The sequence below is a fragment of the Gigantopelta aegis genome, chromosome 9 (assembly GCF_016097555.1).
Source record: "Gigantopelta aegis isolate Gae_Host chromosome 9, Gae_host_genome, whole genome shotgun sequence".
Lineage (NCBI taxonomy): Eukaryota > Metazoa > Mollusca > Gastropoda > Neomphalida > Peltospiridae > Gigantopelta > Gigantopelta aegis.
In genome coordinates, this window is record NC_054707.1 from 55982801 (window position 1) to 55998325 (window position 15525).

Genomic DNA, 15525 nt, shown 5'->3' on the forward strand with positions numbered 1-15525 from the left:
TAAAAGAGTAGCCTATGTGGCGACAGCGGGTTTCCTCTAAAAAACAGTGTCAGAATGACCATATGTTTGACGTCCAATAGCCGATGATAAGATAAAAAAATCAATGTGCTCTAGTGACGTCGTTAAATAAAACAAACTTTACTTCTTCTTTTTTTCGCTGTCCACCTCCACATCCCAGTCCTCGTCTCTCCAACCGCGACAGGTGCTTGTCTCTTGTGGCTATATGTGCCTTGGTAGCTTGCTCTTGGTAGTTCGGAAGTTATTTAATTTACTAAAAGTAATTCCTAAATATTTGTATTCTTTAACATTTTCTGAAATAGGGTTGCCAGTCTTGAAAGTATGTTTATAGTCTTTAGCAGTTCCGTTAAAAATCTGTATTTTTGTTTTGTTACTATTCATTTTAAGTTTCCAATCATTGCAATACTGGTAAAACGTATTTAAAGTATGTTGTAGATCAGCTGCATTTGTTGCTAATAAGGCCGTATCATCTGCATATAACAAAGGATGTCCATAGCAATGTCTACCTGGCTTTCTTGATTATCTGTCTTAATTGGAATTCCTTCGCATCCCTTGTTGAATCAATAATCTTCAAAATCTTTTGGTAAAAATATTGACCTAGCCCCTCAGTAAGAAAGAAACCATTTTCGAAAAGGAGCGCATTGTAGCTCAGTTGCGGACGGCTCGTCAAAATACGTCGCAAGATCGATGCATCTTAGTAGATCCGTCAGGGGCTTTTCACAATCGCAACTAATGCTCCACGACTGATGTATCAAAAACCGTGGTATGTGCTGCTCCGTCTTTGGGGAAATGTATATAAAAGAAAATCGGTAGCATTGGGCTATATTGCGACAGTGGATTTCGTCTCTTATTATTCAGGTGCGTGTGCAGGAATTTATGTAGGGTGGTCTAGACTGTGACTAGCAAAATTCCTAGCTGGGTGGAGGGAGGAGATTCGAGACATGTTACCCTGGAAAATACTTCTTTTTTTTTTTTTTTTAAATCGCTTGAGTGGGGTGGGGAATGGGTCGACCCCGAACCCCTACCCCTGCACACGCGCGTTCTGTCTAGGCCAAGTATGGAATTAACCATAATAAATCGAGTTGAAATGCGTATAGATCTGCGCTTTACCAAATGGCAAAAGAGTACGTTAAAATTACATTAGCCTACACCCATGTCGCATGACTTGGTTGTGAATGGGAGGGGGTGGGTGTGTTCTCCAAGCGGCTGAGCGTTACGTAATATTCCGGAGGTGTATGGTCTAACGTTATATAGTGTTACAGGAGGGAGGGAGGGTGTCTAATTTTGACAAAAACAGCGGTACGTAATATTTGAACGGCCCCAAATGTGATTGCATTCTCATCAAGTGCTCGCTTCCCACAAACATCTGTTTTCATCATTAGATTGGTGATTGAACTACATAATCCTCACTTTAAGCATATACTACTATTAAATTAAAAATAATAATGTACTTTTTTCAAACGCAGCATCTTGTGAAAATACTCAATCTAAATAGTTTTTAGTGAGAAGATATTAATTAGTTTAAAAATTGACGCAAATGAAAATAGTGGCCTAATCCATGAAGTCGGCGAATAAATTTGCAGAAGAAGAAAGAAACTTACTTTAAATTGAAGGTTAAATTGTTTGTTTTGTTTAACGACACCACTAGAACACATTTGTTTATTTATTAATCATCGGGTATTGGATGTCAAACATTTGGTCTTTTTAACTCGTAGTCTTAAAGGTCTACATTTATCAAAAACGTAATTCACTATTGTTTGATATCTACGTATACCTTTTACAATATATATGAAGTATCAATAAAATCAATTTTTAAAAATTTACCCGTTTTTAATATATTCGCAATAAAAAGCCTCTGAACTCCAAGAGTTAAATCACGTGACCTCGTGACGCGCTAACCGGCATAACATGAAAGCGTGATTCGCAGCCTTTCAGACATTTTACATGGAAGTGGTACACGTGTATTTTTAAAACGCGAAAATGTTATTCTATTGAATTGAAAATTTTGTATGTGTGGAATATTATTTTTAAGATATCTTTCAAATGTGAACCATGGTGAACCATTGCAAAATAAGTTTAAATATTTGTCCGAAAGACATTGTTTGCATGGAAGCGGTTCTTAAACCGAACAAGTGCGTATTGGAAAGGACCGTCAAGATGGGATACGATTTGCAGTGACCACTTCACACCTGGGGATTACGACAATTATCTAAGATGGTCGATGGGAATGACACCAAAACTTTTGTTAAAGAACTTGTCTGTTCCAAATCTGTATCCCCCGGTTCAACCTATTTGCAGCCCGGAGCCCGAACGTCGCCCGGAGACAAACACAAAGCCCGAATGTTAATGCCGAGGTGTACATTGTTCATATTTGGCACAAAGATACACCTCAACACGATGCATTTATATATGTTAAAAAAATAAATGTAAGAAAAATATATTTTTCATGTTTGGGCTGTAGGCCCTACATAACGAAATACCGAACATCGCCTGAAGACAAAAACAGATAGGCTTACCGAATGTTAATGCGATTTTTTCTAAAAAATATGAACAATGTACACCTCGGCATTAGCATTCGGGCTTTGATTTTGTCTCCGGGCGACGTTCGGGCTCCGGGCTGCAAATAGGCTGACCGCATTTGGCTCGCCGGATCATCGTCGGTTAGGTGTACTCCGGTTCAAACTGATAGGGAAGTACCTCTAACGGATTTATTCCTTCTTCCTCACCAATCGAGGTAGCATTAGAATACATAGACAAATGCGACAAGTCCGAAATGTCCAAACTAACGTCCGATAAGAATGAGCTATTTTTCGAAGAATCATTACATGCTGTCGCCATGCTAAGCTACTAATGAATGAGTGGAATTCACCGGATGCTACGTCACAGGTCAGATGCGGGTCAAATTGACTGGATCAGTGTTTTTTCCCCGAGCGTTTTACAAAAAGTCGCTTTATTAATAATTGGGGTGGTATTATTTAAAAAAAAATTATGTTTAATAAGGTAATTTTAATGTATTTTTTATATATATATACGGTGTATTAATAATGTGCCATGATTGTGGACCTTTAAGAGAAAACCCGCTACATTTGTTTTCATTAGCAGCAAGGGATCTTAAAGTTATATACCTATATAGGCCTATACACTTTCCCACAAACAGGATAGAACATAGGCCTACATGTCGTGGGACACTGGATGGGATGCAGAAAAAAACAACCAGAGAATTGCTCCACTAAGGAGTTTCGATCTTGTGACCAGATTACCTTAGGCGACAGAGCGCTCTACCAACTCGAGCTACATAACATCCCGCCCTTCAAGCGTTTTGGGGATAAGGGAGAAAAGAAAGAAATAAGAGATCGAGAGAGAGAGAGAGAGAGAGAGAGAGAGAGAGAGAGAGAGAGAGAGAGAGAGAGAGAGAGAGAGAGAGAGAGAGAGAGAGAGGGAAGGGGGGGGGCGAAGAAGAGGGGGGGGGGGATTTGGGTTTTATTCAAGGATTTACGAATCTTCCTTCCTTTACTGTAGCTAAACAATTTTGTCCCCCGAACTATATTAATTTTGTTTTCATTACACCCTCAGTTATTTTTGACATAAAGTTGTATTATATCATAATTCATATTGACTGATAAACTAAGATAAACATTACGGGTTAAAAACATTGCCACTATATTTTCAAAAGTTATTGTACATGATCTGATGCGGGGGAGAGGAAGAGGTAGTCGGGAGGGTCTGTAACCCGGAAGTACATGAGAGTTGAACTCAAGAGCAGATAACTATGATGACATTGAAGTTAAAATTATTAGTTCACTGTTCGCCGAAACGTGCTTTGTCATAGTTTGTGCTATGGCAAACTTATGGGTGTGGAAAAGCATTAAATAATACTGTTTAATAACTTCATGACTCATCACTAGAAGCGTTTCGTTAGCTGATCCCTAAATTGGTAAATTGTAAACCATATGACAGGTAGCCAAGAGATTAAAATTAAATTTGAAACGAAAGAACTTTAAGAACTTCTTAAAGTTCTTTCGTTTCAAATTCTTAAAGAAGCAATTTCAAGAATTAAATTCTTAGAATTTGATTGTAACGCAAATAAAACTTAATGTAGCATGGGTTCCTGTTGTACCACTCCTTGATGATTGGTATGACTTTCCTTCGGCAATGTCATGTATAAAGAATATTATAAATACTTATAATAAATAAGATTTAGGGTTAGTGACTACCAAACAAAGGAAAGTCCTTCCAATAAATGAAAATGAAAAGTACGTAAAAAAAAACAAAAACATAATAAATTTCGAATGGAAAGCACATGAGACTAAACTGGCATCATTGAAAATAGCCAAATATTAGCAAGGCAAACAACTTTAGATGGTACAGTGGACAGGCCCTGATGGTGTTGGCCAGTCGAATCATAGTCTATTTCTTACCACCCATTTCATGCCACTGTCTGGTCATTTTATACTCTCATTTTGTACCATTGTAAAAAGTCATTTGCCCTTGTCATTTCGCACCCTAGAGTAATTTTATACTATATGTGAAAGTTATTTCAAAACCTATAGCTTAGTCATTTTGTACCCTAGTAATTTTACACCATATCATATAAAAGCATTTTTGTCGCAAAGATGCAATTTTGGGGTTGTTGTTTTTACTTTATTTTGACAGTTGGAAATTCAGAACATGTTATTGTGCAACATATGTTTATTGATAACTGTTATTTCCATTCTGCCTGACCTGAACACACCCTCATTTGGTATTTACTACTAAACGCCAAATTCTACAAGTTGTCACTTACGATGATCATGTAGCAACGTCCTGATATTTAGTCTAACTGACAAAAACAACAAATACAACAAAATGGACCAAGAAAATATTTTGTATTTATCAAAATTTTGACATGTATCTTTTTTGTTAATGGTTATAATTTGGAATAACGAAAAAGCAAGTTATATATATGCAGTCAGACCATGTTCATCCCTGGATCTCTTTGTTGCTTATATCTGACGTTACAAATTTTTGTTATGGTACAAAATGACATACAGGCGGATAATAAATGCAGTTTTTGTGCTAACGAACCAGAATCTTTGGAACATATATTTTTCTATTGCTCTCACTCTAATCAAATATGGAAAACATTTGAAATTTGGCTAGAAACAAAGATAGGATCAGTTGTTAAATTAAATATTCAAGATGTTTTGCTGGGTATCCCTAGTCAAAAGTAAAGTAAAGTTTGTTTTATTTAACGACGCCACTAGAGCACATTGATTTTTTATCTTATCATCGGCTATTGTACGTCAAACATATGGTCATTCTGACACTGTTTTTTAGAGGAAACCCGCTGTTGCCACATAGGCTACTCTTTTATGACAGGCAGCAAGGGATATTTTATTTGCACTTCCCACAGGCAGGATAGCACAAACCATGGCCTTTGTTGAACCATTTATGGATCACTGGTCGGAGCACTCACTCAGGGTTTGGAGTCGGTATCTGGATTAAAAATCCCATGCCTCGACTGGGATCCGAACCCAGTACCTACCAGCCTGTAGACCGATGGCCTAACCACGACGTCACCAAGGCCGGTTATATTATTACGTAATAGATGTACATAGCTAATTTTCATTATTATTATTTTGCAGTGTTATTTCTTCAAATAAGGTGTATAGTATTTATTATGTATATGTGTGTGTATAATATACCCAGATATATATAACACAGATGTAAATGTGGCATTTCATGGAAATAAACCTTTTGAAAAAAAAGAAAAAGAAAAAAAGGTACGAAATGACTAGGGTACAAAATAACTTTTCATAATCATACGAAATGACTAGGGTACGAAATGACTAGAGTATGAAATGACTTTTTGCAATGGTACAAAATGACCAGGGTACGAAATGACCAAATTAGGTACGAACTGACTATGGTACTAAATGATTAGGGTACAAATTGACTAGGTGTGGATACGGGGAGGCACCCCCCATATTTTCACTGACATCAAAGAAAAAAATAATAAAAGACTTCATAAACCTTTTAAACATTCACAAACCCTAGGATCCATGCTTGAGTAAAGTATTTCTGAACAAAGTAAATTTAATAGCAATAAAACATACCTGTGTACAACGGGGGAGGGGCGGGGGAGCCCTTTGTTCCTAATCTGGGACTGATTCTCGATTTATGAGACCGAAATTATGTACCACTATTGTCATTCCTGTCGGTCCAAATCACCTGTCCATTTCTAAATATATTATTGGAACAAATTCCTACACATTAATTAGTACTGTTTTTGCACATGTTTATTTGTCTATGTCAATGAATTGATGTGCATATTGATTCTCAAAAGACTTGAACTGGTCCCATATTTAATAAAAATTGGTCATTTGCATTCTGTACGGTTTTGTTTTTCCATCAATAGCCAGTAATAAAAACGGTGAATATACTATTTGTGCCACATTTCAGTTGGATTTGCCCAGACATCGGTATCTCGTACATGGTTTTAAAAAAAAACCAAATAAATAAAAAGTGGTCAATATGGCTGGTGTTTCAGAGGTCTGTGATTTTAAAGTCTGCCATAAGGATATATCGCCAGTCTCTAAAGCCAGACCTACAGTAGTATCAATCCACTGCCACTAGGCTAGACATTTATCAAAGCCGCCGAGCTGGTCCCGAGGTTAAATAAACAGTCTTGGTAAGAAAGCTATCACGGTATTGCACTCCCATTAAAATAAAGGACCCACCCATTGGTGAAAATATCATTTTAATAACACGTATTAACACATACTAACACACATGTGTGGTAACAATTTAAAGACATACAACTGGCTGCTCCTAGGTGATGACCAGTCGCCAATGCGATACCATCCAATAAAAAGAAACCATGATTGAAATTGATCACTCTGTATCATACATTGTAACCTGTTAAAACTTATTATTTTTTTTTTTTAAAGGCCACAAACATTTAACACCAAAGCAAAGACATTTTTAATTTTTGGACATTATAAACATCAGTGATGAAGAGCTAAATGGTGAAGTCATTATGGGACTGCTTGCTATCAGTTGAGCTATCTCGGTATCACGTAAGCCTGAGGTACATAAACCTGAGGTACATCTTGGGTAATCATCTCCCATGTGGGGTGATACACTCGGGAGACACACCCATAATCGCACCTGTGAAGTGACTGAAACTTTGTGTTTGTGGCCTTACACCTGCTCATTGAGCACTCACTCTGGGTTAAACTTAAAGCCGGTACAGTCATGAAAAATACGCAGATAGGATATGAACCCAGTACCTCCTAGCCTCAGGTCCAATGGCATAATGACTACAGCACTGTGGCCAGTGTAACACATAAGTTAACTACAAGCGCTAGGGCCGCAAATAGGGTTTAGGTATTTCTTGTTTGTTGGGGGTGGGACGTAGCCCACTGGTAAAGCACTTGCTTGATGCACAGTCAGTTTGGGATCGATCCCTGTCGGTGGGCCCATTTGTCTATTTCTTGTTCCAGCCAGTGCACCATGACTGGTATTTCAAGGGCCGTGGTATGTGCTATCTTGTCTGTGGAATGATGCATATAAAAGATCCCTTGCTACTAATGGAAAAATTTAGCGGGTTTCCTCTCTAAGACTCTAATGTCAAAATTACCAAATAGCTGATGATTAATAAATCAATGTGCTCTAGTGATGTTGTTAAACCAACATCTTGTTTGTTATTAATTTAAAGGCTTATTCTTAGAAGATACAAACATTTTAAATGACAGTTTATGAACAGTACCCACTGAATTTGTAAGCAAACCACTTATTGTATATGATGTTTAATTTCATGAAATATCATCAGTATGTTGTATTCAATTTAGTAGTTTTAAAAGGAATTAATCATGAGGGGCAGAAAATTACTCGATTACTTGTATGAAAACATGGGTAGACCATTTGGATTAATTTTATGAATTTTGAATATTTAATTATTAAAAATAATAATAACAATTTCGCTTCAGTTATGCTTGTGTCTTGTCAAAGGGGTATCACACAGCTTAAAAACAAATATTTATTTATTTAAAAAAAAAATTTGATTGCCTTGCAGCTGCTATAAATTTAACTAGACCAAGTGACTCCTTATGTAATGCATATTCTTTGTTTGTACTAAGAGTTATACTTTCTGTTTTTGTTTTAGATTCTTTTATTTCTATGTCTTTGTTAAAGTAAGTTAAATACTTTTGTTTTAGATTGGCTGTGAATCTTGAATTCACCGGTGATTCAACATGCAGTACTGTGATAACATTACCACCTGGGCCAACCTGTGGCATGCAGATGGCATCAACAGGTGTTTCCTTGAAACCCTTTCCACTGGAATTCTTCTCTCGTTCATTGCTATATGTGGTATTGTGCAGTGTGTGGTGTACGGCCGGTATTCGATGAGTATTGACAAGAAGCTCGTGCGGACTAGCTTTGGCTACGTGGTCCAGATCGCTGTTAGCACCATACTGATGTTTGAGCCGCTGGTTCGCATGATTCTTGAAGACACGATGGTCGGTCAGTCATCTCTCTATGGTTACCAGGTGTTAAATGCCGTTGCCATGATGGTCGCCTGGATTTTCTCTCTACGACTTATTGTGCTGGAACGCAAGTCTGCTCTACCGTCTGTTCCCACACGAGGACACGGTCTGGTGCTCTTGGTGTTTTGGAGTTTGGCATTTGTGCGGGAAAACCTAGCTTTCATCTCATGGTGGAGTCATTCGTGGTGGTGGTATTTGGACAGGTAAGTGCTTGTTTTTCGTCAGATTCTGTCAAAATCCATTTGGATTCCTGCAACTTTATGTAGTGGGAATTCATGAGAACCCCAAACATTCTACCGAGTGACAAATTAATTCGGAATCTGATGCTAATAATATACTGATTTTCTGACATGGAAGTAACATTTCTTAACAGATGTTGCCTTTAAACCACTGATTTTTTTGGGTCATATCTGCTAGGCTCCAGTGTTGAAATTAATATAACTAAAATAAAGCTAAAATATGTAAAAATCAATAATACATGTACATGTATAAATCTGACATACATTGATCACTCAGCAATTATATTTTTAATAAAAATTAATTACATATTCATTTGTATATTTCCCAGTCCAAATGTATTTTTATGTTAATAAATAGTCAGTAAAAGTAATTTAACCTTCATATAATATATATATATATCCAAGTACATGTGCATTGCAAATTGCATGTACTGAAGTTTTAAGGCAGCTAGTAGGTTTTGTATGCATAAAATAAGCTGTTGACAATATAAAGGTGTGATTTGTAAGTTACATGGTATTTTCCAGTCATAACTGATTCGGTTAAGTCTTATGCTTATAGTTTTGAAATTTCAACTAAAAGGTAAATTAGGTTGCAGATTTCTCTGAATCGACTGATAATCCAAATTGTCAAGTTATGTTTTTTGTATGTGTTGAGGATGTTGGAGCGGTATAGTTGGGGAAAATATCAATGGAAAAAAGCCAATTTAAAAAAGTCAAAGGAACACAAGTCAAGGGAAGAAACTCAACTTATTGTGGGCACTATATTACTCTGCATTGTTATAAAACTGTTAAACGCTGTAAGTATATGTATGATATGTATGTCTTTTCATTTCAACAATTGGCTAGTTGCCGTTCAGACAAATGTTTTATATAACTGTAAAACTATAATATTATTATTATTTAGTTTTTCTTGCAACAAATGATAAAGTTGGCGGTTGCCAAGCAGGCAAATGTTTCATGCATCCTCATGCATACACTGTTGGACTGATAACCATCCGACTTGTCTGACCAGACAATTATGGCTCGGACGTTGTTGCATTGCAATGAATGTGATTTTCTGGTACTTTTGGTACTATGAAATGTTGAGCAATGTGGCAGTTGAGGGTTATATTACAAAGTAAACATGACTCAGAACAAAAGGGTAGATGAAGTTGGACAGCTAATATGTCTGATGAATACCAGGCCTCTGAAAATTGTGAAAGCGATAGTGTCGTTCGCGCATCGCTCGCGTAAATATATTTGTGTAACCCATTTTTCGTTCGTGCATTGGATTATAACGTTATTTACATGATCATGATGAGTTACGTAAAAACAAAATGGGTTACCTGAATTTGTGTTTGTGCAATCCATAAATAGTTTATGCAAGTTTTCAATCCTTTTGAAACATTTTACATCATGATTTTAATAGGTTTGATTTTGTTTCTTTTGACCTTTATTCCTTGACTTTTTCTCCTTGACTGTTTTCCTACAATCTGTTGGAGCTGGATGATTAGCTTGAATAAACACATCGGTTGCACTGATCTATTCAATATCATCAACTACCAGGAAGAGGTTCAATTCTGGCGATAACTGGTGGATGAATAAAAACATCCATATTACTAAATGCATTTAAAGGAACAAAAATGATAACCCTAGTTTTTCCTTTTGGAGTTCTCTGTATCATCTTTATATTTCTAAACAAACAAAAGGCATTTTGAATGTGCATCAGTTTAATGTAAATGATATTGAACTACATACACATGTAGCAATGATTGAGCTTATATAAAAGTGAATATGTGTATTAAGCAAATATAAAGATAAAAATTATCTTTTCTGTTGCTGTTTAAAATTTCAAAACATATTTAACAAGCAAAACAAATATACATCTTTAAAGCAGATTTGAGGGATGTTCAGCAACACTGTGGGGAGGGATATATAATGGTGTAGTAGTGTTGATATAAAGTGCTCCTACTCGCAGTAGCTAGTGGCAGTGTTCGAGATTTAAAATTTTGGGCAGTATCCCAGTTGGATACTAACATTTCAAAATCTGGTATCCCACCTGAGAATTTAGTATCCCACTTAAATGAAATTCATAAATAACATCGTAACAAACTTAGACGACACTGTTCTCGTTCCCAGTCTATTGCTATGCCGCAATCGAAATCATGGAATTTGTGAAATTGGCAATTAAACAGAATCTGCAGAAAGATTTGTTGCAACTATGTTTGCGTAATAATGACATAAATTAATATTTAGCAGTAATCTATAAGTGTTTCTGACATTACTAATGATAAACCTACCTGTATCAATTTCCTGCATATGTGGAATCAACATCTCAAATAAAATTTGAAGGGAGGAAACATCCAACAAAAACAATAGCGACTTAGCGGTTCCCAGTCTATTGCTACCTCGCTATTGCTCCAGTGTAGCATTAGACTGGGTATGAGCTGGGGGAGATATTGTTACGGCATAGCATTAGACTGGATACAAGCTCGAAAATACTGTTACCTAACTTCAGTAAATGACCGACGTTCATTGTTTCAGCGATTAAAAAACCCAACAACAATGTTACATTACATTAGTATCCTGATGGGATACTGGGTTATTGAAGTCTGGTACCAAAATTAAATTCTGGTATTCCCAGGATATCGGGATACCGTTAATCTCGAACACTGAGTGGGAATTTCCCTATTAGCTCAGTTGGTAGAGTGCTGGACTCTTGTACTGAGAGTCTGTGGTTCGAATCCCCTCAGTGGAGGTTGATATTTTTCTGTTACATTTGGAGCAGACGTAGGAACTGGGTGAGTTCTTAACACAAGAATACAATTAAACCCAGTCAGGACCCGTAACAGTTCAACTGCCCGTGGCCCACAGCTCCGGGACATATAGCTTCACTTGAGTGGGGAGTATGTAGTAGTGTTGATATAAAGTGCTCCTACTCGCAGTAGCTAGTGGGAATTTCCCTATTAGTTCATTTGGTAGAGCACTGGACTCTTGTACTGAGATTCTGTGGTTCGAATCCCCCCAGTGGAGGTTGATATTTTTCTGTTACATTTGGAGCAGACGTAGGAACTGGGTGTGTTCTTAACACAAGAATACAATTATAACCCAGTCAGGACCCGTAACAGTTCAACTGCCCGTGGCCCACAGCTCCGGGACGTAGCTTCACTTGAGTGGGGAGTATGTAGTAGTGTTGATATAAAGTGCTCCTACTGGCAGTAGCTAGTGGGAATTTCCTTATTAGCTCAGTTGGTAGAGTGCTGGACTCTCCTACTGAGAGTCTGTGGTTCGAATCCCCTCAGTGGAGGTTGATATTTTTCTGTTATAATGGCATATCAGGGCTAGTTCTGGACAAGCAGAACATTTTGCCAAATTATCCATGAAACTTCAATAATAGTAAAATGCCACATTATTTTCCAACCAAATTATTTACCTTAAATTTTTTCGCCAAATTAAAATAAGATTCACCAATTATTTTTAAAATTTGCAGTTGGTGAATTTGGCCAGTGGTAGAGCTAGCCCTGCATATATGCATCAAAACAATAAAGGGGAGGGAGTGGCTGTTTGTTAGGTACAATGTCATACATGTGCTGGGTATACATGTATATTCTTTTTAATAGATGACATTGTTTTAGGTCACATGAGCTGAAGTTTCAAGTGACCTATAATGTGATCCATTTTTATCTGTCATTGTCCATCATGTGTCTTTGATTCCAACTTAATTTTGTGGGAACCTTCCTGTTTAGGAACAACAGCTCATGGTCAGGACCCATATTTACAAAACATCTTAAGTCTAGTTTTACACGTAAACGTAAATCTACGACTGAAGAGCTATTCACAAAATAACCAAAACGTAAGTTATGTGTAAAGTTGGACGTAAATATAAAGTACCTTCGATTCGGCCACATTTCTCCTGAGTTATCTTTTCCTTTTTAAGAATGTCCTAAAGTTCGTACCAAAACACGGATCCTCACCAATACCAAAATGCCATGGTTCACCGTTTGCGATGTTATTGTTAGCAGACAACAAACAAAATTGATTTTTGCTCATTTGTTATTTACCTGGTAGCCATCATTTTTAATGTGGTTTTTTTAAGTATTATTTCTCTGGTGAGAGTTACAATCATATATTTACATACTACTAAGTTACGTTTACGTTTACAACCATCTTTGAGAATAAGGTTCTTGCACTTAAACGTAAACGCAGATGTAAGTACTAGTCGTAGACATAATTTTACACCTTCTCAGTCAGTATATATCAAATACAGACAGTTTTAAAAATTAGTATCCGATTATTAACCAAATGATATTTTCATGTATATGTATGCGAGGGAAGATTAGCATTTTAATTTTCTAATTTTCTTAATTCAGTACCTATGACAACATGGAGTTTGGACTGTGGATTGTGCGTTACGTCTGTACACTGTGGCTGTTCATGTCGGGCTTCTGGGCTCCAGGTCTCGTGTCATCACTTCATTATTCAAGGCTAGATGCCGAGGTATACATTTTACAATTAACACTTGCATTAGCATTTCACGTTTTCTAGATAAAGGAATAAGCATAGTATGTGCTTCAATTTTTTAAGGTATATAATTATCAGTCAGTGTTCGAAATAAGCACTTGTCCATTTGTCCTGACAAGTGAAAATCTGCTCGGACAAGCAAAATGTACCTCAATGGTTGTCCAGTGGACAAGTAATAAAGCTGAATGCAGTTTAATTTTAAGCAATCAAACATCCTGTCCTTGTACTTTAATAAAACAAAACATTTATTTGGACAAATGAAAATATTGCTGGACAAGTAGATTTCTAGATCTACTTGTCCGGTGGACTAGTGAAACATTTGGCTTATCACTGCCAGTTAGTTAGATTTAGTAGTGTTGGTATAGAAAGAGCTCCTACAGTAGCTAGTGTTCATTTTTCTGTGTCAGCTCTGTGATTGGAAGGAAATGTTTTATTTAACGACGCACTCAACACATTTTATTTACGGTTATATGGCGTCAGACATATGGTTACGGACCACACAGATATAGAGGAAACCCGCTGTTGCCACTTCATGGGCTTCTTTTTTCGATTAGCAGCATGGGATCTTTTATATGCACCATCCCACAGACAAGATAGTACATACAGGCATCGAAATAAGTCGAGAACGGTCGTTCAGGTTACCGGGAGGTTACCACATGTAAGAAAAGTCGAGAACGGTGTTTCGTTCTCGACAAAAATTTCTGAACGTAAACCAGACAATGCATTCCGGTCTTCTGCGTTTCATTTTCTCGTAAGGAATTGCATCGATGTTCGCACATACTTGTGCAATTGCAAGTAATTATAGTTATTCCACGTTTAAGCAGCGTCCACTAGATGAATTTACTTCCGCGTTTCGTTTTCTCATACGAAATTGCACCGATGTTTGTGCGCACTTGTGCAATTGCAAGCAGTTTCGGCAATCCACGTTTAAGCTTCTGTCGCGGGTCAGGCCATTGGCTATCCAGAGACCGGACCTGCGACAGACATGCTCAAAACTCCAGTGGTATATGAGCAGGTTAATACATATCGGTTTCGGGTTCCGCGTTTAAGCAGCGCCCACTAGATAAATTTACTTCCGGATTTCATTTCTCGTACCGATGTTCGCGCGTACCGATACAATTTCAGAATTATTATTATCTTTCATTGTTGTATGATAAAATACGAGAAAATAGAAAACAGAACATTTTAATTTTAATCAACTTATTTATTCAATTGTTCAGTTATTAAATATGAGTCACATACTTGTAAAGAATTATATGTAATACATTAAGAACAGTGATAACATACAGAATGAATCATAAATACATGTATACTACAATAATCATCTGGCACACATACAAGGGCGTTAAAAGTAGTAGTAATAGGAATTCAATTCTAACTTTCATATAGTTGTGGTAACCTATGGGTTACCAGGCTATATTTTGTGGTAACCTGTAAATGGGTTACCAAACACAATGCTTATTTCGATGCCTGACATACCATGGCCTTTGTTACACCAGTTGTGGAGTACTGGCTTGAATGAGGAATAGCCCAATGGGGGATCGATCCTTTACTGACCGTGCATCAAGCGAGAGCTTTTACCACTGGGATACGTCCCACTCCCTCTGCAGGGCTCGAAACTCGCCAAAAAATATGGCGGCCCAAAAAATAATAATGGATGTTGGCAAATTAAGGTAAGCGAACCATGAACCACGAGCAAGATTTTAATGTGGAATAAAAATATGCAATACGAATATTAATAGTGGCTCATATGTTATAGCTCTAAAGAAGATCGCCCAAATAATAATATTTGGGTGAGTAATGCCATTATTTTTTAATATTTAAGTCGCCCAAACGGGACATTGATCGCATTTGGTGACCTGGCCACAGGCCGTTTCGAGCCCAGCCCCTCTGTGATAGAGTGCTCACTAGAGGTGCCACGATATGTACTGTCCTTTTTATGTGAATGTCATGTCCACAGGGTTGATCTTGAAATAGAGGGTTCTGTAAACCAAAACATTTGGTGTGGACCTTCATATGTAGGGGACATTTTTATAAAAACACTTGTATACATGTATTTCTGTAGATAAGGGACATTTGATAAAATCACACTTAATCTCTGTAGGCAGAGGGCAGTTATATAATAACAGTTATAAATCTCTGTACGTGGGGAATTGTTATATAATAGCACTTGTAAATCTCTGTAGGCAGAGAGCAGTTATATAATAACAGTTATAAATCTCTGTAGGCGGGGAACTGTT

The 15525-nt window shown here is 37.0% G+C and overlaps 1 protein-coding gene across 2 annotated transcripts in view; it reads left to right on the plus strand.

The window, feature by feature from the left end:
• Positions 1-3826: 3826 nt before the first annotated feature.
• The window catches only part of LOC121381227 (ATP-binding cassette sub-family B member 6, mitochondrial-like), a 40877-nt gene continuing 29178 nt past the window's right edge, over positions 3827-15525 (plus strand). Inside the window, exons 1-3 of one of the 2 annotated variants that reach the window (XM_041510441.1) lie at positions 3827-3952; positions 8217-8749; positions 13135-13261. In XM_041510441.1, the coding sequence (XP_041366375.1) occupies positions 8253-8749; positions 13135-13261 (624 nt within the window). In that variant the 5' untranslated portion in view covers positions 3827-3952; positions 8217-8252. Of the gene's footprint in view, positions 3976-8216; positions 8750-13134; positions 13262-15525 lie in introns of both variants that reach the window. The other variant, XM_041510442.1, reaches the window with a different exon arrangement.